This window comes from Salmo salar, chromosome 02, assembly GCF_965601325.2.
Source record: "Salmo salar chromosome 02, fSalSal1, whole genome shotgun sequence".
NCBI lineage: Eukaryota > Metazoa > Chordata > Actinopteri > Salmoniformes > Salmonidae > Salmo > Salmo salar.
Genome location: NC_138292.1, coordinates 89,953,766 through 89,980,810, shown reverse-complemented (window position 1 = coordinate 89,980,810; position 27,045 = coordinate 89,953,766). Strand labels below are relative to the sequence as shown.

Below are 27,045 nucleotides of genomic sequence, written 5' to 3'. Positions count from 1 at the left end.
TAGAGGGTGTTGAGGGATAATTCCAGTATAGTACATGTGTAAAGGGTGTTGAGGGATAATTCCAGTACAGTACATGTGTAAAGGGATCATTCCAGTACAGTACATGTGTAAAGGGTGTAGAGGGATAATTCCAGTACAGTACATGTGTAAAGGGTGTTGAGGGATAATTCCAGTACATGTGTAAAGGGTGTTGAGGGATAATTCCAGTACAGTACATGTGTAAAGGGTGTTGAGGAATAATTCCAGTACAGTACATGTGTAAAGGGATCATTCCAGTACAGTACATGTGTAAAGGGTGTAGAGGGATAATTCCAGTACAGTACATGTGTAAAGGGTGTTGAGGGATAATTCCAGTACAGTACATGTGTAAAGGGTGTTGAGGGATAATTCCAGTGCACTGTTGACTGGAGACTTAAAATGCTGAAAACGGGTCACTAGCGGAATGACAACATGGCTGCTTGTTAAAGAAGAGATGGAGAGAGAGAGAGAGAACCATATCCATTGCACATGGACCGTAAGAAGTCTTGAATGTATTGAAATGCCTGGGCTCGCAGGGGATGTGTTAATTCATAACCCATCATTTATACCTGTTAATCCATATCCCATCACATATACCTGTTAATTCATAACCCATCATTTATACCTTTTGCTTGAAAGGGGCGGTTCAAGTCGGCTGGCACGCTACCTTACTCAGCAGGAACTAATGGGGATCCATAATAAACCCCAGGAAGAGTAGCTGTTGCCTTGGCAGGAACTAATGGGGATCCATAATAAATACAAATACTTGTATCAATATATTTGTCTCTCTTTACTCTTGGATTCGAAAATGTCCTTCTGGAAGGTTCTCCCATCTCCACAGAGGAACTCTGGAGCTCTGTCAGAGTGAACATCGGGTTCTTGTTCACCTCCCTGACCAAGGCCCTTCTCCCCCTATTTCTCAGTTTGGCTGGGTGTCCAGCTCTAGGAAGAGTCTTGGTGGTTCCAAACTTCTTCCATTTAAGAATGATGGAGGCCTCTGTGTTCTTGGGGACCTTCAATGCCGAAGACATTTTTTGGTACCCTTCCCCAGATCCCCAGATCAGCTCAAACTGAAATGGTCCACCCACACAGACAGCGTGGTGAAGAAGGTGCAGCAGCGCCTCTTCAACCTTAGGAGGCTGAAGAAATTCGGCTTGTTACCAAAAACACTCACAAACTTTTACAAGATGCACAATCGAGAGCATCCTGTCGGGCTGTATCACCGCCTGGTACGGCAGCTGCTCCGCCCATAACCGGAAGGCTCTCCAGAGGGTAGTGAGGTCTGCACAACGCATCACCGGGTGCAAACTACCTGCTCTCCAGGACACCTACACCACCCAATGTCACAGGAAGGCCAAAAAGATCATCAAGGACAACAACCACCCGAGCCACTGCCTGTTCACCCCGCTATCATCCAGAAGGCGATGTCAGTACAGGTGCATCAAAGCTGGGACCGAGAGACTGAAAAACAGCTTCTATCTCAAGGACATCAGACTGTTAAACAGCCATCACTAACATTGAGTGGCTGCTGCCAACATACTGACTCAACTCCAGCCACTTTAATAATGGAAAAATGTATGTAATCTATTTATCACTAGCCACTTTATATTATATAATGTTTACTTACCCTACATTACTCATCTCATATGTATATACTGTACTCTATACCATCTACTGCATCTTGCCTATGCCGCTAGAACACACCTCCATCTCCATTAACTACATCACACCTGCCCAGACCCACTAGAACACACCTCCATCTCCATTAACTACATCACACCTGTCCAGACCTACTAGAACACACCTCCATCTCCATTAACTACATCACACCTGTCCAGACCCAATAGAACACACCTCCATCTCAATTAACTACATCACACCTGTCCAGACCCACTAGAACACACCTCCATCTCCATTAACTACATCACACCTATCCAGACCCACTAGAACACACCTCCATCTCCATTAACTACATCACACCTGTCCAGACCCACTAGAACACACCTCCATCTCCATTAACTACATCACACCTGCCCACTAGAACACACCTCCATCTCCATTAACTACATCACACCTGTCCAGACCCACTAGAACACACCTCCATCTCCAGCTCCTGCATCCTCCCACATGGCCTCAAACTGCACCATTTTATTTCTCTCTCTCGCCCAGAACTTTACAATTTTAGATAATAAAGCATTTGACCTTTCTATTGCATTAGCAATGGAGGATTGGTTGATTTCCAGTATCCCTCTACACATGTACTGCACTGAAATTATCCCTCTACACATGTACTGCACTGGAATTATCCCTCTACACCCTTGTAGAGTCTACACCCTTTACACATGTACTGCACTGGAATTATCCCATTAGCTGGTAGAAACTTGCTGTTTTTTTTATTGGGCCATCAAAGCTGTCTCAGTAATTTGTGTGATTGGTTACATTTCAGTCACATGTGCATAACGGAAAGGTGGTGTCTGATGTCTGCAGGTCAATGCAGCTGAGAAATATGATCCTTGTAATTATTCTCTGTGAATATCAGCAGTGGGAATGATTGTGAAATATGATCCTTGTAATTATTCTCGGTTAGGGAATAATATGTCATGTTTTACTCGTACCTCAGCCAGCATTGTGAATGGTTAGGAAATAATATGTCATGTTTTACTCGTACCTCAGCCAGCATTGTGAATGGTTAGGAAATAATATGTCATGTTTTACTCGTACCTCAGCCAGCATTGTGAATGGTTATGAAATAATATGTCATGTTTTACTCGTACCTCAGCCAGCATTGTGAATGATGTCTGAGGCGGTGACATACTAGACCATGGCAGTAAATCTAATACTTAGGTGTTTTTAGTCATGCATGAACGGTCTGGGGTGGTTCTGTGGTTATAAGTTACTGACCTTGGAATATATTTCTGGCCATGCTGGCAGAGTCTGAATCAAACCCAATGTCCACCTGGTACACTGACAGGGTCTGAATCAAACCCAATGTCCACCTGGTACACTGACAGGGTCTGAATCAAACCCAATGTCCACCTGGTACACTGGCAGAGTCTGAATCAAACCCAATGTCCACCTGGTACACTGACAGGGTCTGAATCAAACCCAATGTCCACCTGGTACACTGACAGGGTCTGAATCAAACCCAATGTCCACCTGGTACACTGACAGGGTCTGAATCAAACCCAATGTCCACCTGGTACACTGACAGGGTCTGAATCAAACCCAATGTCCACCTGGTACTCTGACAGGGTCTGAATCAAACCCAATGTCCACCTGGTACACTGACAGGGTCTGAATCAAACCCAATGTCCACCTGGTACACTGGCAGGGTCTGAATTAAACCCAATTTCCACCTGGCACACTGGCAGGGTGTGAATCAAACCCAATTTTAATGAATTGTCAATGAAGCATTGTTTGTGCCACGCTCAAAACAACTGTTAACTCAGGAACTATGAAAACGTGAGTTCAAGACAACTGGGAACTCAGGAAAAAACAAGCTCTGACTGGGAAAATAAGTTTTGAACGGTCATCCAACTGGGAATTGTAAATCCGGAACTCGGGACTCTTTCTAGAGCTACGACCTGAAGATCACTGACATCATCAGGATTCAACCTTGTTTTTCCCCCCGAGTTCCCAGTTGTCTTGAAATCACCATAAATCCAGAGAATGACAGACTTTGATGACAAAATTTGCCCACGAAGGACACCTTCCTGTTCAAGTGAGCACAGAACAACACAGTGAGTCCAAAAATATCTTGCATATAATATATTCTATGCTGCTGCATAAATTATGTAATATGCCAGAGATATGTATACTGTAGCTAAGAAAGTAATACTAAGTGTATGTTGTGTAGTGTTACGTTCCCCAGTTTCTGTTGTGGTTTGTGTATTATCATGTATGTATTTCAGGAGATGGATTCCTGAAGTTCTCAACGAGCAGCTGATTGGGCAATCAACATTGATTGTTTGGAGAGCTGACCCCGCCCCCTCATCAGGACGCAGCTGTCTCCAATTACTAACTTCTTCTGAAGCTATATAAGCCCCAGTTCTGTTGCTCAGAAGGGAGATGATTGCTGAGAGACAAGGCTAATGGCTGAGGGTTATAGCATGTTGGTTGTTTCCAAGAATTTTGGTATGTACTGTGTCCGTTGTTGCTGAGGGAGCTGATTGGTTGTGTGTGTCAATAGGATGCAGTGTTTTGATTATTGACTTACATTTGTGTAATTCTGTTTCATTTGTTCCCAGGGGGGAAGGGGAAGGCACCTAGGGAGTGTTTAGGCAAGAGGCCCGCGGGCATACATATACCCGTAGTAGTTTGCTGTCTATGCACACTAGGAAAGACCTGGGCGGACCATCCCCTGTATTTTGGTTAGTGCACCAGGTGGTGCTAGATAGGTAAGTAGTGGGTAGTCAGGTAAGGTAGGAGAGGGGGCTTTGATATTTACTTTCTTTGCTTTGGTTCCGTCCAGCCCCTTTTTCCCAAACCTTACCACGTGAAGGAATAAATTCCCTGTTAACGGTATTCTCTGCCTATTCGTCATACTTGTTCACACCTACACTTCCCTACCTTATTCACAACAAGGAGAGTTGAGTTGTAGCAGGGTGTTGCGTTCCCTCTTTCTAGAGGCGTGCGTAACATGTAGTAAGATGTTAGTAGCCCATGTGCCTCACCCTAATAATTTGTCTATTTTCTCCTACTGTTCTGACTTGGTGGTGCACATGTAGCCTATAACCTGTTTTAGAGAAATGTAATCGTTGAATATTGTAAACTTTAATTGTCTGCTTATTTGCCCCCTTTATTTATCCTACGGTTCTGACTTGGTGTACAGGGAGGACATTGTTAGAACGGCCCATGTTCTGAATTCTGTCACTGTACATTTCAAAAGTGCTAAAAAAATAGTTATATTGACTACGTCGGTCCTAGCTCGCTCATTAATATCTTAATCAAAATTACGGATCGCCTCATATCCGCTTGTCGTCCCCTTATGCCATAGTTTGTACATCTCAATTGTCAGTAGAAACCACATTTGTTTAAGCAAGTCAGCCATATTAGCTATGTTCTTTTAAAGTCAGTAAATGAAGCTGAATGAACTGCCAGACAAGGATCCACTGATAGACAGGTGTTGTAGTGGTAAGATGTTGGGACTGCTGTTGGGACAGCTTTATGTAGGCCTTAACAGTCTGTGGGCACCGTTTGTCACCGTTATAGTGCAATTAATGTATTGTTTAGTGCTGTGTTTGCCCACCAAGATTTACATGCTGAAATCGCCACTGCTCCTCAGCCTTTCTCTCCTCTGAAGACCCAGTGAGGGTGGAGCTCAGTCAGAGAGCTGTTGAGGGACTGGTTAGGAAGAACACTTCTACAGCCAGAGAGGTGAGAGGTCACGCATGGTTTAGATGGTAAATATTTATGTCCCCTTAGCGGTTCATCACGTCAGCAAAAGGGAATATGTTCCATCATCTATGTTTATTTACATTAGTGCAAATTGTCCACTGATATTGCTGTAATTTCTCATCCCTTTGGGCTGTATGAAAGTTAATTTCCTCTCAGGCACACACATTTGTTCTTTGATATTATGAAGGTCATTTGTGTAGAAAGTACTTTTCCCCACTCATTCACCTGATCTCTTTACATTGCTAATGCATATTCGGTGGCCTGACTGCATCCAGACTATGTCAAAGTCCCATCCTGGTAGATCTGAACCTAATGCAGTTTGGAGTGATTTATTTATTGCAGGGGCAGTCAAGAAATGGAACAGCAAGGCCACAGAACATGACATAAGCAGAGCTGTGGGAGACCACCTCAAGCCCCTGGTAGAGCCGGGGGTGGTGTTTAATTTAATTGTACATCAATTGTACGACAGGAGATGAGTTTGCACGTCCTGTTAAAACTAAACTCTCAAAAACCACACGGAATCTGGGAATAATGTGTACACCACTGGTTAGAAGACAATTTGTAGAAAACAGCTCGCTACATATTGAAGTGTTGCATTTTGATTCAAGTGGGTCACCAACGTGGTAATTGGAACACAACTCTTTTCTTGTTAGTAACTTTTTGTTAAATCACATAAATAGTACCCTCTCAATTCAGAGCCTGGATTTTCCCCCTGGGACTAATATCCATATCATGTTGAAATCAATAGAACAGGGGGCAAACGTTTAGGGTTCAACATTGTGACAATGTTAAAACATTCTACATTGTGAAATTATTTCATTGAAATCATGAAACAACTCCATGTATTTTCTGATGTTTATTATCAGTGTCTTTTATCAGTGTCTCTCTCCCCACATTGATCACAGCTAAGAGACTTCTCTCCTGTGTGTGTTCTCTGGTGTGACACCAGACTGTTAAGCAAAGTAAAACTCTTCCCACATTGAGTACAGCTATAAGGTTTCTCTCCTGTATGTATTCTCTGGTGTAGAGTCAGATCGACCAAAACTCTTCCCACATTGACCAGAGCAACAAGATTTCTCTCCTGTGTAGAGTCAGAATGCTAGATGTAGTAAAACGCTTCCCACATTGATCACAGCTATAAGATTTCTCTCCTGTGTGTGTTCTCTGATGAATTTTAATGCCTGATGAGGTGAATCTTTTCCCACAGTCAGAGCAGCAGTGAGTTCTCTTCCCTGTGGATCTCTGCAGGTGTTTCTTGAGGTGTTCTGATCTGGAGACACTCTTCTCTGCCTCGTCAGCATCATGAGGTTGTTGAGGCTCCCCAGAGGATCTACGATAGTTAAGTATCTCTCCTGTGTGAACAACAAAGTCAGACAGATGATTAAAGGCCCACAACAGCGGTAATCCACTGTAAAAAGGTGATGCCAACAGCGATGCCATGATGTTGTACAACAATTGACGTCTGTAATGAACGTTATAATTATTTGACAATTGTCTTAAAATGAGCAAGAATAGTCATATTTTGTCTTGTTTTCACATTAGTAGTAACATCGATAATTGTAGGCTAGAAATAAGTTATTAAAGTTGTTGAAACTCTAAGCAGTGTGCCAGATGACTTTTGGTCTCCAATATAGGCCCCTTTCTGTGTTTGCTAAAATTGCGGCACGAGGGCAATTTGATTGCAGAAACCGATAGTTATGAATGTACTATATCTGCCTGGAGCAAAAATGGTGAGCAAAGATTTTAGTTTTTCACAATGTATTCTGAATGTGAATAGGGGAAAACTTTCCAGGTTGCTTATGAGTACATTTCACACTACTTTGGATTATAATTGTAAGGCTCGTTTGAATGTCCCGCTTAATATAATGTTTGCTACAGTATTATGAATTATGTGTAATTATTGAAGAACCGCGTTAATGACAGTATCCATTTGGGTGTTGTCAATAAAGTTAAGATTTTATTTTTTATTTCACCTTTATTTAACCAGGTAGGCCAGTCGAGAACAAGTTCTCATTTACAACTGCGACCTGGCCAAGATAAAGCAAAGCAGTGGGACAAAAACAATAGTTACACGTGGGATAAACAAATGTACAGTCAATAACACAATAGAAAAATCTATATACAGTGTGTGCAAATGGAGAACGGAGGTAAGGCAATAAATAGGCCATAGTAGCGAAGTAATTACAATTGAACAAATTAACACTGGAGTCAAATTAACACTCTACGTCATTTAGATGTGCAGATGATGATGTGCAAGTAGAAATACTGGGGTGCAAAAGAGCAGAAAAACTAAATAAAAACATGGGGATGAGGTAGGCAGTTGGATGGGCTATTTACAGATGGGCTGTGTACAGCTGCAGCGATCGGTAAGCTGCTCAGATAGCTGATGCTTAAAGTTAGTGAGGGAGATATAAGTCTCCAACTTCAGTGATTTTTGCAATTCGTTCCAGTCATTGGTAGCAGAGAACTGGAAGGAAATGCGGCCAAAGTAGGTGTTGGCTTTGGGGGTGACTCCTGGAGTGCGTGCTATTGGTGGGTGTTTCTATGGTGACCAGTCAGTGAAGGCGGCCTAGCAAAGACTTATAGATGACCTGGACCCGGTGGGTTTGGCGACAAATATGTAGCGAGGGCCAGCCGACGAGAGCATACAGGTTCCAGTGGTGGGTGGTATATGGGGCTTTGGTGACAAAACGGATGGCACTGTGATAGACTGCATCCAGTTTGCTGAGTAGAGTGTTGGAGGTTATTTTGAAAATGAAATCGCCGAAGTCAAGGATCAGTAGGATAGTCAGTTTTACGAGGGTATGTTTGGCAGCGTGAGTGAAAGAGGCTTTGTTGCGAAATAGGAAGCCGATTCTAGATTAAATTTTGGATTGGAAATGCTTAATATTAGCCTGGAAGGAGAGTTTACAGTCTAGCCAGACACCTAGGTATTTATAGTTGTCCACATATTCTAAGTCAGAAACGTCCAGAGTAGTGATGCTGGACGGGCGGGTAGTGATCGGTTGAAGAGCATACATTTAGTTTTACTAGCGTTTAAGAGCAGTTAGAGGCCACGGGTGGAGTGTTGTATGGCATTGAAGCGCGTTTGGAGGATTGTTAACAGTGTCCAAAGAAGGGCCAGATGTATACAGAATGGTGTCGTCTGCGTAGAGGTGGATGAAGGAATCACACACAGCAAGAACAACATCGTTGAACAGAGAAAAGAGTTGGGGTGAGAATTGACACCTGTGGTACCTCCATAGAGACTGCCACCAGAGGTCCAGACAACAGGCCCTCCGATTTGAAACACTGAACTCTGTTTGAGAAGAAGTTGGTGAACCAGGCGAGGGAATCATTTGAGAAACGAAGGCTGTTGAGTCTGCCGATAAGAATACGGTGATTGACAGAGTCGAAAGCCTTGGCCAGGTTGATGAAGACGGCTGCACAGTACTGTCTTTTATCGATGGCGGTTATGATATCGTTTAGTACCTTGAGCGTGGCTGAGGTGCACCCGTGACCAGCTCGGAAACTGGATTGCACAGCGGAGGTACGGTGGGATTCAAAATGGTCAGTGATATGTTAACTTAGAAAGGCAGGGCAGGATGGATATAGGTCTGTAACAGTTTGGGTCTAGAGTGTCACCTCCTTTGAAGAGGGGGATGACCGCAGAAGCGTTCCAATCTTTAGGAATCTCGGACGATACGAAAGAGAGGTTGAACAGACTAGTGATAGGGGTTGCCACAATGGCGGCGGATAATTTTAGAAAGAGGGGGTCCAGGTTTTGCAACTCTTTCAGAACATCAGCTATCTGGATTTGTGTGAAGGAGAAGCTGGGGAGGCTTGGGCAAGTAGCTGCGGGGGTTGGGGAGCTGTTGGCCGGAGTTGGGGTAGCCAGGAGGAAAGCATGGCCAGCCGTAGAGAAATGCTAATTGAAATTCTTGATTATCGTGGAGTTATCGGTGGTGACAGTGTTTCCTAGCCTCAGTGCAGTGGGCAGCTGGGAGGAGGTGCTCTTATTCTCCATGGACCTTACAGTGTCCCAAACCTTTTTGGAGTTAGAGCTACAGGATGCAAATTTCTGTTTGTTAAAGCTAGCCTTTTCTTTCCTAACTGACTGTGTGTATTGGTTCCTGACTTCTCTGAAAAGTTGCATATCGCGGGGACTATTCGATGCTAGTGCAGTACGCCACAGGATGTTTTTGTGCTGGTCGAGGGCAGTCAGGTCTGGAGTGAACCAGGGGCTATATCGGTTCTTAGTTCCACATTTTTTGAAAGGGGCATGCTTATTTAAGGTGGTGAGGAAATTACTTTTAAAGAACAACCAGGCATCCTCTACTGACGGGATGAGGTCAATATCCTTCCAGGATACCCGGGCTAGGTCGATTAGAAAGGCCTGCTTGCAGAAGTGTTTTAGGGAGCATTTGACAGTGATGAGGGGTGGTCGTTTGACCGCGGACCCATAACGGATGCAGGCAATGAGGCAGTGATCGCTGAGATCCTGATTGAAAACAGCAGACCAGAGGTGTATTTGGAGGGCAAGTTGGTCAGGATAATATCTATGAGGGTGCCCATGTTTACGGATTTAGGGTTGTACCTGGTGGGTTCCTTGATAATTTGTGTGAGATTGAGGGCATCTAGCTTGGATTGTAGGACGGCCGGGGTGTTCAGCATATCCCAGTTTAGGTCATCTAACAGAACGAACTCTGAAGATAGACGGGAATCAATCAATTCACATATGGTGTCCAGGGCACAGCTGGGAGCTAAGGGGGGTCTGTAACAAATCAAATCAAATGTATTTATATAGCCCTTCTTACATCAGCTGATATCTCAAAGTGCTGTACAGAAACCCAGCCTAAAACCCCAAACAGCAAGCAATGCAGGTGTAGAAGCACGGTGGCTAGGAAAAACTCCCTAGAAAGGCCAAAACCTAGGAAGAAACCTAGAGAGGAACCAGGCTATGAGGGGTGGCCAGTCGTCTTCTGGCTGGGCCGGGTGGAGATTATAACAGCACATGGCCTAGATGTTCAAATGTTCATAAATGACCAGCATGGTCAAACAATAATAATCATAGTAGTTGTCGAGGGTGCAACAAGTCAGTAACACAAGAGTAAGTGTCAGTTGGCTTTTTCATAGCTGATCTTTGAGAGTATCTCTACCGCTCCTGCTGTCTCTAGAGAGTTGAAAACAGCAGGTCTGGGACAGGTAGCACGTCCGGTGAACAGGTCAGGGTTCCAGCAGGTCTGGGACAGGTAGCACATCCGGTGAACAGGTCAGGGTTCCATAGCTGCAGGCAGAAAAGTTGGAACTGGAGCAGCAGCACGGCCAGGTGAACTGGGGACAGCAAGGAGTCATTAAGCCAGGTAGTCCTGAGGCATGGTCCTAGGGCTCAGGTCCTCTGAGAGAGAGAAAGAAAGAAAGCGAGAAAGGGAGAATTAGAGAGAGCATATTTAAATTCACACAGGACACCGGAAAAGACAAGAGAAATACTCCAGATGTGACAGACTGACCCTAGCCCCCCGACACATAAACTACTGCAGCATAAATACTGGAGGCTGAGACAGGAGGGGTCAGGAGACACTGTGGCCCCATCCGATGATACCCCCGGACAGGGCCAAACAGGTAGGATATAACCCCACCCACTTTGCCAAAGCACAGCCTCCACACCACTGGAGGGAAATCTCCAACCACCAACACACCATCCCAGGACAAGGCCGAGTATAGCCCACAAAGATCTCCGCCACGGCACAGCCCAAGGGGGGGCGCCAACCCAGACAGGAAGACCACGTCAGTGACTCAACCCACTCAAGTGACGCACCCCTCCCAGGGACGGCATGGAAGAACACCAGTAAGCCAGTGACTCAGCCCCCGTAATAGGGGTAGAGGCAGAGAATCCCAGTGGAAAGAGGGGGAACCGGCCAGGCAGAGACAGCAAGGGCGGTTCGTTGCTCCAGCCTTTCCGTTCACCTTCACACCCCTGGGCCAGACTACACTTAATCATAGGACCTACTGAAGAGATGTCTTCAGTAAAGACTTAAAGGTTGAGACTGAGTCTGCGTCTCTCACATGGGTAGGCAGACTATTCCATAAAAATGGAGCTCTATAGGAGAAAGCCCTGCCTCCAGCTGTTTGCTTAGAAATTCTAGGAACAATTAGGAGGCCCGCGTCTTGTGACCGTAGCGTACGTGTAGGTATGTACGGCAGGACCAAATCGGAAAGATAGGTAGGAGCAGGCCCATGTAATGCTTTGTAGGTTAGCAGTAAAACCTTGAAATCAGCCCTTGCCTTAACAGGAAGCCAGTGTAGGGAGGCTAGCACTGGAGTAATATGATAAAATGTTTTGGTTCTAGTCAGGATTCTAGCAGCCGTATTTAGCACCAACTGAAGTTTATTTAGTGCTTTATCCGGGTAGCCGGAAAATAGAGCATTGCAGTAGTCCAACCTAGAAGTAACAAAGGCATGGATTAATTTTTCTGCATCATTTTTGGACAGAAAGTTTCCGATTTTTGCAATGTTACGTAGATGGAAAAAGGCTGTCCTTTCAACAGTCTTGATATGTTCTTCAAAAGAGAGATCAGGGTCCAGAGTAACGCCGAGGTCCTTCACAGTTTTATTTGAGACGACTGTACAACCATCCAGATTAATTGTCAGATTCACCAGAAGATCTCTTTGTTTCTTGGGACCTAGAACAAGCATCTCTGTTTTGTCCAAGTTTAAAAGTAGAAAGTTTGCAGCCATCCACTTCCTTATGTCTGAGACACAGGCTTCTAGCGAGGGCAATTTTGGGGCTTCATCATGTTTCATTGAAATGTACAGCTGTGTGTCATCTGCATAGCATTGAAATTTAACATTATGTTTTCGAATGACATCCCCAAGAGGTAAAAACAATAGTGGTCCTAAAACGGAACCTTGAGGAACACCGAAATGTACAGTTGATTTGTCAGAGGACAAACCATTCACAGAGACAAACTGATGTCTTTCCGACAGATAAGACCTAAACAAGGCCAGAACTTGTCCATGTAGACCAATTTGGGTTTCCAATCTCTCCAAAAGAATGTGGTGATCGATGGTATCAAAAGCAGCACTAAGATCTAGGAGCACGAGGAAGCAGCTAGCTAGCTGCGATTATCTGGTGTAATGGTCCAGAGCTTACGGCAGGAATACGGTGATGTAGTGGAGAAAAACAGTCTGATATGCTCAGGGTTGATATCGCGCTGTGCAGACTGGCAGGTATTATCCAGGCAAAAAGCGGCTGGTATCTGAGCTAAAAAGGTAAAGCAGTGGCTAACAATGACTAAATAGCTAGTAGCTAATTAGCTTCTGATGGCTAGCTGCTGATGGAGGTTCTAGCTATAAGGTCTAAAATATAGCAGATCCGTATCACATTGGGTGAAGTGTGTTGCCGGAAGGTATATTTAATTTAAAAATGGAAAAAGAGTGAAATATTTTGCAATGTATACAAAAAAGACGAAAAGAACATAACATTTACAACAAACACGTCTTACTGCTACGCCATCTAGGATTACAAGATGACTCTCAGTTAAAAAACATTGGATTTAGCAAATTCTGAAATTATTTAGTATTTCTGTGCCCACGAAAACTGTTTTCCCAGCGTAACATAAGGAGCCACTAAATGATACGTAGTTCGAGTGCATTTCAGAATACAAAAGAACTGTCGGATAGCAAGATCCCGTATTTAAGTTGAAGTTCATCATATGACAAGCGTAACGTTATGACTATAAATACTGTTCCCTTTCAGTCGGTCAACTTCGGTACAACATACTATGGGAAAATAAAATCATTCCCCATGCCGACCCAAACGGACACTAAATGAAACGGCCCCTGGCAGACCACCCAGACCTGACCCCGCAATTTGCGTCAGTTTTGCCAATTTATTCATTGTCTTTGTTTGAAACACTCCTGTCAATGTTGAGTAAGGACGCACACCTTATTACGCATATAGAAGTAGGACTAGTCTACCTGGCCTGTGTGCAAATGTAGGCCTATAAATGTGCCCATTTGGGGATGTCTGATAGTATTTCTGATTGTCTTAATGCACCACCACTAATGAGTTGTGGAGCTTCTCAAAGCAAATTTTTCTTCACCCCAAACAGCAAGTAAACAAAGTAATCAAAATCAATTGCAAATGACAATAGTTCCTCAAAGTATTTTCGTTAAATATTTCCAGCAGCAATATTTCCACCTTTTGATAACCACTCAGCATAAAAGGGAAAAATGTAATGCTCTGATCCAGTGGAAATGTCATAAAATACCTGATTACTTCTTATCCTTTGCACAAATAGCCTACAGCTGTGTCTGTCCAGAACTCACTGGAGTAGGAAACTGAGGGCCTAGAATATTTAATACAATGTTGCAAGCTTGCTATCTGAGTTTTGCTGACCCAGTTGATACAATGTTTCAAGTTTGTTGTAGACAGGCCAATGTGCAGCCAATGTGATTTTTAGGATATTTATTTTTATCAGGATATTTTCTACATGCAGAATGCAATGTTTTTATTTGTTGGCTTTATGGAGGCTATTTTTTTACATAGTTGGCAATGGCAATAAAAGTTACTTTTAGATTTGTAAAATTTTCATTTAGATTTAGATAGAATGTAGATTAATCACAGACAATAATTTTGAGATACTATTATAAATTAAATGAAACTCTTCCACGAAAATGTGCATCTGAAAATCATAACTGGCACACAGATTGGTAGAAATGGTCAGATAAATTGGCACTCAAACTGGAAAAGGTTGCTGATTGCTGGTGTAGTCGATTACTGAAAATTTCAGGAGCAGAACGGCAGAATTTACGAAGTCCAGCAGCAGAGGGGGAAGGGGGGCTCCCTCTGGTCAGGTCATGTTGATGACTGGCTCCCTCTAGTCATTTGTGTGTCTTATTTATTTAATCAAACAGCGTGCTTAAAGCATCAGACAAGTTCAGTACATTTAGATTTTATAAAAACACATGGGGTGATTGGTAGAAAGAACAGATGACTCTTGGTTAACCAAGATGTATTTTAGTTGGGGACAGCACTAGAACATGATTTTGGGGCTCCCGAGTAGCGCAGCGGACACTGCATATCAGTGCTTTAGGCGTCACTACAGACACCCTGGTTCAAATCCAGGCTCTATCACAACCGGCCGTGATTGGGAGTCCCATAGGGCGGCGCACAATTGGCCCAGCGTCATCCGGGGTAGGCAGTCATTGTAAATAAGAATTTGTTCTTAACTGACTTGCCTAGTTAAATAAAGGTTACATTTAAATACATTTATAAAAAATAGTGTTTCATGACAAACCGTTTTTTTAGAAATCCGTCAAGGCACCAACTTTGAGAAGGGTTTAAAACAAAGGTTTCAAACCAATTCATGAATGTAATTGAATCTAGGTATGTCTTGCCTTTAATGTAATGGCACAACATTTTTTTACTGAATATTATACAATGACTTATCAACAGCTCTAATAATTTGCCTCCACAGGAAATCTTCACTGGCAATTCTAGAATATACTATATATCCTAGAAACCTGGTTAATCTATCATTATGACATCATGGATGAATTCTAGAATATACTATATATCCTAGAAACCTGGTTAAACTGTCATTATGACATCATGGATGAATTCTAGAATATACTATATATCCTAGAAACCTGGTTAAACTGTCATTATGACATCATGGATGAATTCTAGAATATACTATATATCCTAGAAACCTGGTTAATCTATCATTATGACATCATGGATGGCCAGTCTTTGTATTCGTAGTGTAGTGAATTCAGGGGGGTAGCCCTGAGCTGAACTCAAACCTGGGTCCAGCGACTGTCAAGCAAACACCTTATAACTGTTATGCCAAGATGTCTGAACTTCTTGACGAGGTCGCTAGGTGTTGAGTTACGGTTTCTACAACAGCTTTCTCTATGAATTTGAGAGTGGTTACACTTCTCCTTCCATCCCTCAGCTGTTGACCAAACCAAGTCTCTGGGCAGCCATTTTGTTACTGTTTAAAAAACCCACACAACCCAGCAATCTGCAGTTCAAACAATAACAAATCTGTAATTACACCACTGTTTTGGTTATAAGATGATGATGATGATGGGGTTGGAGAAATGTAACTAGTCTCAAATTCATAGACAGACCTATGGATGCAAGGACTGACCATCCATCAACATTATACTATCTACATTATAGTTTTAACCATGTTGAGGCTATACAGTGTTGGTTTACATTGTTTCTAAACATTGGAGTAAAAAAAAAATATTTGGGGTTCTGATGGGGAACAATAGTTGAACTAAACTCATGAAGCATGTGTTATATTCTTCAAGAATCAATGACTATAAACAAATAATTTAAAGTCCAAATATTGATGTAGCAATTGCAGATTTCCGCTTTAACACCAAACATTAGTTCAACAACTGCAGAGTTTGTGCCTCTGTTTTTAAAGACAGTACTTACTAGTGTTAATCAGGGAACGGTTTCTCAAAACCATCTTATGGCTAAGTTCACCGTTAGAACCATTGGATGCCTTAAGATGCGTTTGTGAAACCGAGCCCAGATATCCAGTTTCCTCCTCTTCTTCCTCCTCCTATGTAACAGTCATCTCCTCTTCATCATCTTTCACTCCAAAAACTGCATCCTCCTCTCCTTTTACTGTAACATCCTCCTCCTCTTTCACTCTGAACGCGTCTTCCTCTTCTTTCACAGTAACGGCCTCACCCTCTACTTCTTGTTTTACTGTGATATCCTCTTCTTCTTTAGCAGGAGGAGAGTAGCTTAGTGAACTCATGGTCGCGGATGTTAGCTAGCTAGGCTAATGCTAACTTAACCAGCCCGCTAGCTGACTAACAACAACAACGCCGTATATATTAAACTAAATCTGTTAAGTGTTCCCTTTATTTTTTTGAGCAGTGCACATTTCTAATTTCTCCCACTTCCTGATTCAATTTCTCTCAGTTTTTTTGCCTGCCATATGAGTTCTGTTATACTCAGACACCATTCAAACAGTTTTAGAAACTTCAGAGTGTTTTCTATCCAAATCTACTAATAATATACATATTCTATTTTCTGGGCCAGAGTAGTAACCTGTTTAAATTGGGTACGTTTTTCATCCGGCCGTGAAAATACTGCCCCCTAGCCCCAACAGGTTAAAATTTTTCTCGTAAAATAGCGATAATATTCCAACCGGACAACGTTTTATTCATTCAAAGAGAGAAAGAAAAAAATGCTGAAGTCTCGTGAACGCGCTCTCCAGTGTCACTGTCCCCAGGCAGGCCACTTACAAACTCTGCTGCTGTACTTTGCCCAGAGACAGGAGACGCGTCATTCCACTTTCTAAAGGCTTTAGAGAGCCAATGGAAGCCTTAGAAAGTGTCACGTAACAGCACAGATTCTGTAATTTCGAGAGAGATGCAACAGAAGGACAACAAATTGTCAGACAGGGCACTTCCTGCATGGAATCTTCTCAGAGAGCAAGACAAGGAGGACTAGACACAGCACTGAAGAAGGCCCAGCTTGCACAGATCCAGACAGGAAGTGGTGGTTTTTCTCACAATATGATGGCTGCTCAAAGTTGTTTCTACAGGCTCACCACAACCACAGCCTGCAGCTCCCCCCACAGTCACATCAGTCACACCCGTGAACCTGGTGCCTGCAGGGTATGTGCTTTTCACCACTCAACCTTATGGTGACCCTCAACCATGGACTGGAAGAGGAGGTGGGCCCGCCAGAGCCCTGCATGACTGGAACAACACTCAATGCTGGACCTGTGGGCATTTGGGGCATGCGAGTTCGCAGTGTGGGGGAAATGAAAGAGGAAGAGGTTACAATAAGGGCAGAGGAAACTTTGGGTCTGGCAGAGGAAGAGGAAACTCAGCCACAGTACCACTCGGCCGGAGCTGAATATGCTCCCTGGGGCCACTTATGCCCTATGGACAAGGAGGACAAGTTAATGACAGAGAAGAGCCGTGGCCAATGGGAAATCACAACACCAACAGTTGTTATTTCCCTCAGAATCAACAATGAAGGAACAATAACAGGGACATGGGGACAGCCCAGGAATGTGTACTGGACAAAGACTTGTTTGATGAACCTCTGCTTGACTCTGACATGGTGCTGTTTGTTGATGGTTCTACTTATATAGATCAAAGCACAGGGAAGATATGTAGGATCAGCTGTAGTAGATGTGGGAGGTGACATTGAGGTTATACGGCCCCTACCAGAACATTTATCACAGCACATTTATTAGCTCTGAACACAGCTTGTGAATTGGGGGAAGGGAAGGCCCTTACTGTCTACTCAGATTCAGCATAGTGGGGTTTAGAGAGCAGGAGAGGTGACTAATACCACAGACACACCTATTAAAAACAGACAAGGGAACTCCACTGCAATCAGGGAAGTTCCCCTCCAAAAGGACCTTTTGTCCACCTTGCTATGGACTTCATAGACATGATAGAGTGAAAAGAAAGAAAGAGATACTGCCTGGTGATAATTGACAGGTTTACCAGGTGGGTGGAACCATCCCACTACCAACTGCGTTGCGCGTACAGTTGCAAAATTGCTAGTTAGGGAAATTATACTCCGGTTCGGAGTGCCTGAGGTTTGTCTGCAGACAATGGGACCCATCTCATAGGAGATGTGGTTGCCCAAGTGGCCAAAATGATGAGTGTTGACCAGAGGTTTGTGTCCATCTATCACCCGTGGAGTAACGGGATTACAGAGAGGGTTAATTAAATGATCAAAGGGGGGCTTGCAAAAGCCTGTCATTACACAAAAATGAGCTGGGTGGAATGCTTGCCCCTTGCCCTCATGAAAATGTGCAGCAGCCTTAACAACGGTATTGGGTGTACACCTTATGAGATGTTAACAAGATGACCAATGAACACCCCAGGGGTGAGACCTATGACTGACCGACAGAAATAACTGAGACACTGTGTGACCATCTTGAGTACATGAAGGAACTAACCTCTGCTGTAAGTTTTCTCCACTCTCACACTAGCAAAGCAAACGAGGTTCCCCCAGGTGAAGACCCTGACGAGCTTACCATAAACGTTGGAGACTGGGTGAAACTACGAGTCCATAAGAGAAAATGGAACCAGCCAAGATGGATGGGACCCTTCCAGGTGACCATGGCAACAAAAGAGGCTGAGATCCACCGATGAGGAGGAGCCAGAGGAGAAACGGTGAAGACCACAGCCAGAGGAGAAACGGGGAAGACCACAGCCAGAGGAGAAACGGGGAAGACCACAGCCAGAGGGGAAACGGGGAAGACCACAGCCAGAGGGGAAACGGGGAAGACCACAGCCAGAGGGGAAACGGGGAAGACCACAGCCAGAGGAGAAACGGGGAAGACCACAGCCAGAGGAGAAACGGGGAAGACCACAGCCAGAGGAGAAACGGGGAAGACCACAGCCAGAGGAGAAACGGGGAAGACCACAGCCAGAGGAGAAACGGGGAAGACCACAGCCAGAGGAGAAACGGGGAAGACCACAGCCAGAGGGCCGAGACCAAAGGCCAGAAGAACCAACAGAGGGTTCAGCCACAGAACCAGAAGAGTCATCAGATGTCGAGGACACCATCACACACTATGGTTGTGAAACAAGAAAATCACAACCATGGAAACACATGCAGGGTATTTATTGCTCTCCAAATCCTACTGGTTCCCTTTGTGGACGGGGATGTGGACAATAATAAATGGGTGAAAGCAGTGACATACATAGGATTAAAGGGGAACACATCTGGAACATGGGTAATGCAACAGGTGACAGGTGTAAACTTTTCCAGGATGGAGGAAGGCATGGGAGCACCTTTTGGATGGATGTGGGTATGCAGTAACAGGGGATACCTCACTTTACCTCCTGGATGGGGGGGGGGATGTTGTTATTTGGGGAGAACAGAAATGTACATGTTAAGAATTCCGGTCACCGACCTGATCAATGAGACAGGTAAAACCAACTCTGGGGAACTGAAGCGTGCCAAACGACTCATCCCAGACAATCAGGAAGACTATGGTCATGTCCTACGCCCGGGGGAGATTTTTGGTATGTCAGTCATACCCTCCTGGGGTGTGGCTGTCCTGGGAAAGTGGGTGAATAATTGAACCTATTGTTTACAGGCCCGTATGAGTTTAACGATCCCAGGATTTAGCCAACTCTCATTAGATGTCCAAGCCATCTATATTAGTCTTTGTGGTTAAGCTCTGGCTGTTGTGAGAGTGTGCTGCAGGCTGGGTCTGAGTCAGACTGAAACTAGATAAAGAGAAGTAACCACTGTCTGGTTTTGACAGTTTGATCTTGTGTGACAGTTTACAATTCTAAGAAATTCAGAGGAGCTACTGTACTAGGTTGCCTTATAAGGTAACCTCAGCTTATTGATACACACATACATTGACATAGGTGATCATACCACTAGGGAGTGATCACATGTATAAAATCAGCTGGGCCTTTAGGTGGGGAGCAGAACTTACTCAGAAACATGCCTTATGTTCCTGTTGTCAACATCTGTCTGCAATTACATTAAATAAAGGTTTGATTGGTTTACTTAAAGAAGATATTGTCTGACTGCTGATTTCACCAATAAGCTGGGGCGTCAGCGTAGTGGTTAGAGCGTTGGACTTGTAACCGAAAGGTTGCAAGTTGGAATCCCTGAGCTGACAAGGTACAAAATCTGTTGTTCTGCCCCTGAACAAGGCAGTTAACCCACTGTTCCTAGGCCGTCATTGAAAATAAGAATTTGTACTTAACTGACTTGTTATAAAGGTACAACAAAAAAAAGCCAAAGAGGGACAAGGAACCTACCCCGACAACGTTAATGAGGAAACCGCTAGTTTTGGACGAAGGTTCTGGTTTTTACACAATGTGTTCTGAATATTACAACTTTGGATTATAATTGTAAGGCTCGTTTGAATCTCCTGCTTAGTATAATGTTTGTGTTATTGCCGCAAATCAACTGCTTTATACTTCAAGAAGTAAAATGCTCTTTGGCTAGCTTTTCCATCGGCCTTACAATGAGTGTTTGTACACTTTGTGTATGCCAAATTGACCCATAACTTCACCTAACAACAACATAGACATACCTGTCCTGATGACTCCTTGCTGTCGCCAGTCCACCTGGTTGTGCTGCTGCTCCAGTTTCAACTGTTCTGCCTGCGGCTATGGAACCCTGACCTGTTCACCGGACGTGCTACCTTGTCCCGGACCTACTGTTTTCAACTCTCTCTCTACCGCACCTGCGGTCTCTAACTCTGAATGCTCAGCTATGAAAAGCCAACTGACATTTACTACTGAGGTGCTGACCTGTTGCACCCTCTACAACCACTGTGATATTATTATTATTTGACCCTGCTGGTCATCTATGAACGTTTGAACATCTTGGCCATGTACTGTTATAATCTCATCCCAGCACAGCCAGAAGACGACTGGCCACCCCTCATTGCCTGGTTCCTCTCTAGGTTTCTTCCTAGGTTCCTGCCTTTCTAGGGAGTTTTTAGGCTGGATTTCTGTATAGCACTTTATGACATCAGCTGATGTAAAAAGGGCTTTATAAAAACATTTGATTGATTGACCTACTGTAGGACCCATAACTTCACCTAACAACAACATAGACCTAGGACTAATTTAATATTTCAGGTGAAACAAGGAAACTAAAATGTATTTGTCATGACATTTCATAATCTGATCACCAGATAATTTTGTGAATAATCCCACTAGGTTACTCTGTAATGTGTTGTCATTCTAAATGTCCTGAATAAAGGAAAATAGCTCTGTGTGTTGAACAATAGCTTATACATCAAGGAACAATTCTCTACACATTATGAGCTAAGTATCTCTGTGTTCAAACAGACTAACGAGACCCTACTGGAAATCAAGTAGACAATAACACATTATAAACATAATTTTGTTTAGGGAGGTTGGATCCAACGTGGCGCAGAATCCTTTTTTTCCTTTAACGAGTCCGACGTGAACGATGTACTGCTTTCTCGGGAACAGGCCCAGATCCCCGTCAATTGCGTGAAGCGAAGGTGGATAAATAGGGGCCAAAGGACAGGCTGCCTTCTGAGAATTCGTAGGTGATTGAATAAACCCCCACTTCCTTCCATTCTGCTAGCAAACGTGCAATCTTTGGAAAATAAAATCGAAGATCTACGCGGAAGACTAAACTACCAACGGAACATTCAAAACTGTAATATCTTACGCTTCACGGAGTCGTGGCTAAACGATGACATTATCAACATACAGCTGGCTGGTTATACGCTGCACAGGCAGGATAGAACAGCGGCGTCTGGTAAGACAAGGGACGGCGCACTATGTATTTTGTAAATAACAGCTGGTGCACGATATCTAAGGAAGTCTCGAGCTATTGCTCGCCTGAGGTAGAGTATCTCATGATAAGCTGTAGACCACACTTTCTACCTAGAAAGTTTATCTGTATTTTTCGTAGCTGTTTACATACCACCACAGACTGAGGCTGGCACTAAGACCGCATTGAATGGGCTGTATTCCGCCAAAAACAATCAGGAAAACGCTCCCCCAGAGCAGTGTTCCTAGTAGCTGGGGACTTTAATGCAAGGAAACTTAAATCCGTTTTACCAAATTTCTATCAGCATGTTAACCTGTTGGGTCTAGGGGGCAGCATTTGCACGTCTGGATAAAAAAAATGTACCCGATTTAATCTGGTTACTAATCCTACCCAGTAACTAGAATATGCATATACTTATTATATATGGATAGAAAACACTCTAAAGTTTCTAAAACTGTTTGAATGGTGTCTGTGAGTATAACAGAACTCATTTGGCAGGCAAAACCCTGAGACATTTTCTGACAGGAAGTGGATACCTGATGTGTTGTATTGACTTTAAACCTATCCCATTGAAAAACACAGGGGCTTAGGAATATTTTGGCACTTCCTATTGCTTCCACTAGATGTCACCAGCCTTTACAAAGTGTTTTGAGTCTTCTGGAGGGAGATCTGACCGAACAAGAGCCATGGAACGATGATGTCCCATTAGACACCTGGCGCGCGAGTTCATGTTGGGTACCCTCGTTCCAATACGTTATAAAAGAGTATGCATTCGTCCACCTTGAATATTATTCATGTTCTGGTTAAAAAAGGCCCTAATGATTTATGCTATACAACGTTTGACATGTTTGAACGAACGGAAATATATTTTTTCCCCTCGTTCATGACGAGAAGTCCGGCTGGCTTACATCATGTGCTAACGAGACGGAGATTTTTGGACATAAATGATGAGCTTTTTTGAACAAAACTACATTCGTTATGGACCTGTGATACCTGGAAGTGACATCTGATGAAGAGAATCAAAGGTAATGGATTATTTACATAGTATTTTCGATTTTAGATCTCCCCAACATGACGTCTAGTCTGTATCGCAACGCGTATTTTTCTGGGCGCAGTGCTCAGATTATTGCAAAGTGTGATTTCCCAGTAAGGTTATTTTTAAATCTGGCAAGTTGATTGCGTTCAAGAGATGTAAATCTATAATTCTTTAAATGACAATATAATATTTTACCAATGTTTTCTAATTTTAATTATTTAATTTGTGACGCTGACTTGACTGCCGGTTATTGGAGGGAAACGATTTCCTCAACATCAATGCCATAGTAAAACGCTGCTTTTGGATATAAATATGAACTTGATAGAACTAAAAATGCATGCATTGTCTAACATAATGTCCTAGGAGTGTCATCTGATGGAGATTGTAAAAGGTTAGTGCATCATTTTAGCTGGTTTTATGGTTTTGGTGACCCTGTCTTTGACTTGACAAAACATTACACACAACTCTTGTAAATGTACTGTCCTAACATACTCTAAATTTATGCTTTCGCCGTAAAACCTTTTTGAAATCGTAAAACGTGGTTAGATTAAGGAGATGTTTATCTTTCAAATGGTGTAAAATAGTTGTATTTTTGAAAAATTTGAATTTTGACATTTATTTGGATTCAAATTTGCCGCTCTTGAAATGCACCTGCTGTTGATGGAGTGCACCACGGGTGGCACGCTAGCGTCCCACCTAGCCCCAAGAGGTTAAATGTGCAACCAGAGGGAAAACAACTCAGGACCACCTTGACTCCACACACAGAGACACATACAAAGCTCTCCCCCCCCATTTGGCAAATCTGACCATAATTCTATCCTCGTCCCCACAGTGACCGTACGTACATACCCCAACCAGAAGCCATGGATTACAGGCAACATCCGCACTGAGCTAAAGGCTAGAGCTGCCGCTTTCAAGGACCGGGACTCTAACCCGGAAGCTTATAAGAAATCCCGCTATGCCCTCCGACGAACCATCAAACAGGCAAAGTGTCAATACAGGACTAAGATCAAATCGTATTAAAGGCTCTGACACTCGTTGGATGTGGCAGGGCTTGCAAACCATTACAGACTACAAAGGGAAGCACATCCGATAGATGCCCAGTGACACGAGCCTACAAGATGAGATAAACTAAGGCAAATAACACTAATGCATGAGAGCACCAGCTGTTCCAGAAGACTGTGTGATCACGCCCTACGCAGCCGATGTGAGTAAGACCTTTAAACAGGTCAACATTCACAAGGCCGCAGGGCCAGACGGATTACCAGGATGTGTACTGCGAGCATGCGCTGACCAACCTGCAAGTGTCTTCACTGATATTTTCAACCACTCCCTGTCTGAGTCTGTAATACCAACATGTTTTAAGCAGACCACCATAGTGTTCTTGGGCACAGGGACTAAGGTAACCTGCCTAAATGACTACCGACCCGTAGCACTCACGTCTGTAGCCATGAAGTGCTTTGAAAGGCTGGCCACGGCTCACATCAACACCATTATCCCAGAAACCCGAGACCCACTCCAATTTGCATACCGCCCTAACAGATCCACAGATGATGCAATCTCTATTGCACTCCACACTGTCTTTTCCCACGTGGACAAAAGGAACACCTATGTCAGAATGCAAAAAAAAATAACAAATACATGAAATGAAATGTATGTTTCAACTGTATAACCCCATCAGAAACCAAAACATGAGCATGTATAAGGCCACTGTTTGTAAACAAATACTATATGGCTGAGGGGTAGGGTCGAGCCAAGCGTTCTGACCTCACAATGACAGTAAAGCACCCAAGCTAACTGGCTACGGTTGGATAGCTTGCTAGACACAAATGAGAGAGAACCTCACTCTTACCATTTTATTTGCCCTAGCAGAGCTGGTTAGGCGGTTTTCATGTTATCCAGAACGTTGGTGAATAACTGTGCTGCTGGCAACAATTTAATTTGAGTTTTTTTGCAGACGTTTACTGACACCGGCCATATTCAACGGGTGTTGAGCGTCAGTAAATTCATCAGTTATTCTGCGCTCTGGTACTCAGACAAGAGTGCTCTGAAATCGGAGTAGAGAGCCAGAGCGAATTTATGAACGCACCCAAATTAACAATTTCCATTGAGAATGCACACAACCCCTTGGCTAAGAATGACGTTAATAATCAAGTCGGGTAGGTAGTTAGAATATAGTTAATATACTGGCAAGTTTGATGTATAAGTAGCTGATAAGAGAATTATCTAATAAAGGTAAATGAATCAATAATCCATTATGAATTAGTAGTTATGTAGCATGGATAATGAATAATTAAGGTACTGAATGGTTAGTCACATAAGGTCTAGTAGAGGGCCAGGACAAAATGTGTGTGTGTGTGGTTTTAGCAGGGAGATAAGAGAACAGTAGGCATCTGTTTTACCCGACCTAGAAAGTTGGAGAGACTTTGGAGAAAACCGGGAGGTACCTCCAAGGTTTCTCTAATCTCGGGGGGAGAGCACAGACAGCGCTGGATAGTGATTACCGGTTGTGAGAAATCCGAGGAGTGTTTCATATATCTAGTGTTTGTGAAAATGTATGTGCGTTAGCAGGGAGGGAACGATAAAATAAATGTCTTTGTTTTTTTGACCTCAGAACGTTCTCTGAATAAAGCTGAATGAACCTTTTGCAGAAAGCTGAGTCCTTGCCTAATTATTAACCCATTGTCTTACAAACCTTGGGAATTAGTCAAGGCTTATTGACTGTTAATTATTATCATTGGGATAGAAAATTCCTTTGACAGTAGCCAACTAATGTTAGGTAGCTAGCTGACATACTGGCACATACTGCTGTGAAGATACGCTATGCGGTTTGTAAGGATAGCGTAGCTAACGTAATGTGTAACGTAACTTATTTGAAAAGTCATTACATTGCTCAACATTTTCTTAACATTTGTCATAATTAGTTAAAGCAATGAATTCACTTGTATCCGCTCTCTCGTCGGACTTTGGCTGCATATTTTCTGCCATTTTCTTCAAATCTGAAAATAGTTGAAGCCACACCCATTTCGTGAAGAATTGCATTTTGGGCCCTAAAAACACAGAAATAGTGTCCTCTGCATGTATACTTCGTATTTTAGCGACTGTAGTACAACATCTGGGAACCTTTGGCATGCTAACTATATCCATACTATGACAAATAAACATAATAGATAGTATGGTTAGTATGACTATTCGAACACAGCTCAAGTCTCTGGGCAGCCATTTTGTTTCTGTTTAAAAACTAGGTTGCCCCTTTAAAAAAGCCACACAATCAATCAACCAATCTGCAGTCCAAACAATAACAAAGCTGTAATTCCACCACTGTTATGGTAATAAGATGATGATGGGGTTGGAGAAATGTAAGTAGTTTCAAATTCATAGACAGACCTATGGATGCAAGGACTGACCATCCATGATATCAACATTATAGTTTTAACCATGTTGGTTTACATTGTTTCTAAACATTGGAGTAAAAAAAGCTTATTAGGGGTTCTGATGGGGTACAACAGTTGAACTAAGCTCATGAGGCATGTGTTATATTCTTCAAGAACCAATGGCTATAATTAAATACATTTAAAGTAAAATATGGATGTAGCAATTGCAGATTTCCCCTTGAACACATCAGTTCAACAACTGCAGTTTGTGCCTCTGTTTTTAAGACAGTACTTACTAGTGTTAATCAGGGCACGTTCATCATTAGAACCATTGGACGCCTTATGATGCCCTTGGGAAACCGAGCCCAGATATCCAGTTTCCTCCTCTTCTTCCTTCTTCGATGTGACAGTCATCTCCTCCTCCTCTTTCACTCCAAATACTGCATCCTCCTCCACTCTGAACGCGTCTTCCTCTTCTTTCACAGTAACATCCTCCACCTCTTTCACTCTGAACGGGTCTTCCCCGTCTTTCACTGAAACGTTTTTCTCTTCTTCTTTCACTGTAACAGCCTCACCCTCTACCTGTTTTTGTATTGTAACATCCTTCTCTTCCTCCTCCTCTTTCACAAGAGCTTCTTTCTCCGTCCAGCAGACCTCTTCTTTAGCAGGAGGAGAGTAGCTTAGTGAGCTCATGGTCGGGGATGTTAGCTAGCTAGGCTAATGCTAACTTAACCAGCCCGCTAGCTGACTAGTAACAACACCACTGTAAATATGAAATTAAATCGGATAACTAACTAGACGACAGAAGTGGGTTTACAACACAGTGGCTAATATACACTAAAGCGTCTAAAGAGCTTTATTGGTTCGGCTATTTTGTCTAGCAAGCTACTGTTGCTGCTGTTGAAAAAAGCGTTCCGCCCACTACATTATACGTCACACCAACAGCA

At 43.2% G+C, this 27,045-nt stretch overlaps 1 protein-coding gene across 1 annotated transcript; it reads right to left on the bottom strand.

The window, feature by feature from the left end:
• Positions 1-7,350: 7,350 nt before the first annotated feature.
• LOC145864053 (uncharacterized) lies at positions 7,351-27,045 on the bottom strand. The gene is made up of 2 exons (XM_082969095.1): positions 26,395-27,045; positions 7,351-10,792 (listed from the first exon to the last, which is right to left on the bottom strand). The coding sequence occupies exons 1-2, from the start codon at positions 26,789-26,791 to the stop codon at positions 10,749-10,751; spliced, it is 441 nt and encodes a 146-aa protein (XP_082825221.1). The 5' UTR covers positions 26,792-27,045; the 3' UTR covers positions 7,351-10,748.

What these genes read in the sequence shown, in the direction of transcription:
- LOC145864053 (XM_082969095.1), bottom strand. Translation starts at nt 26,791, where the DNA reads ATGAGCTCACTAAGCTACTCTCCTCCTGCTAAAGAAGAGGTCTGCTGG. An exon ending in ACGTGCCCTGATTAACACTA is followed by an intron (nt 10,793 to 26,394) that starts GTAAGTACTGTC and finishes TCTCTCTCTCAG; the next exon opens with AGGACCTGAGCCCTAGGACC.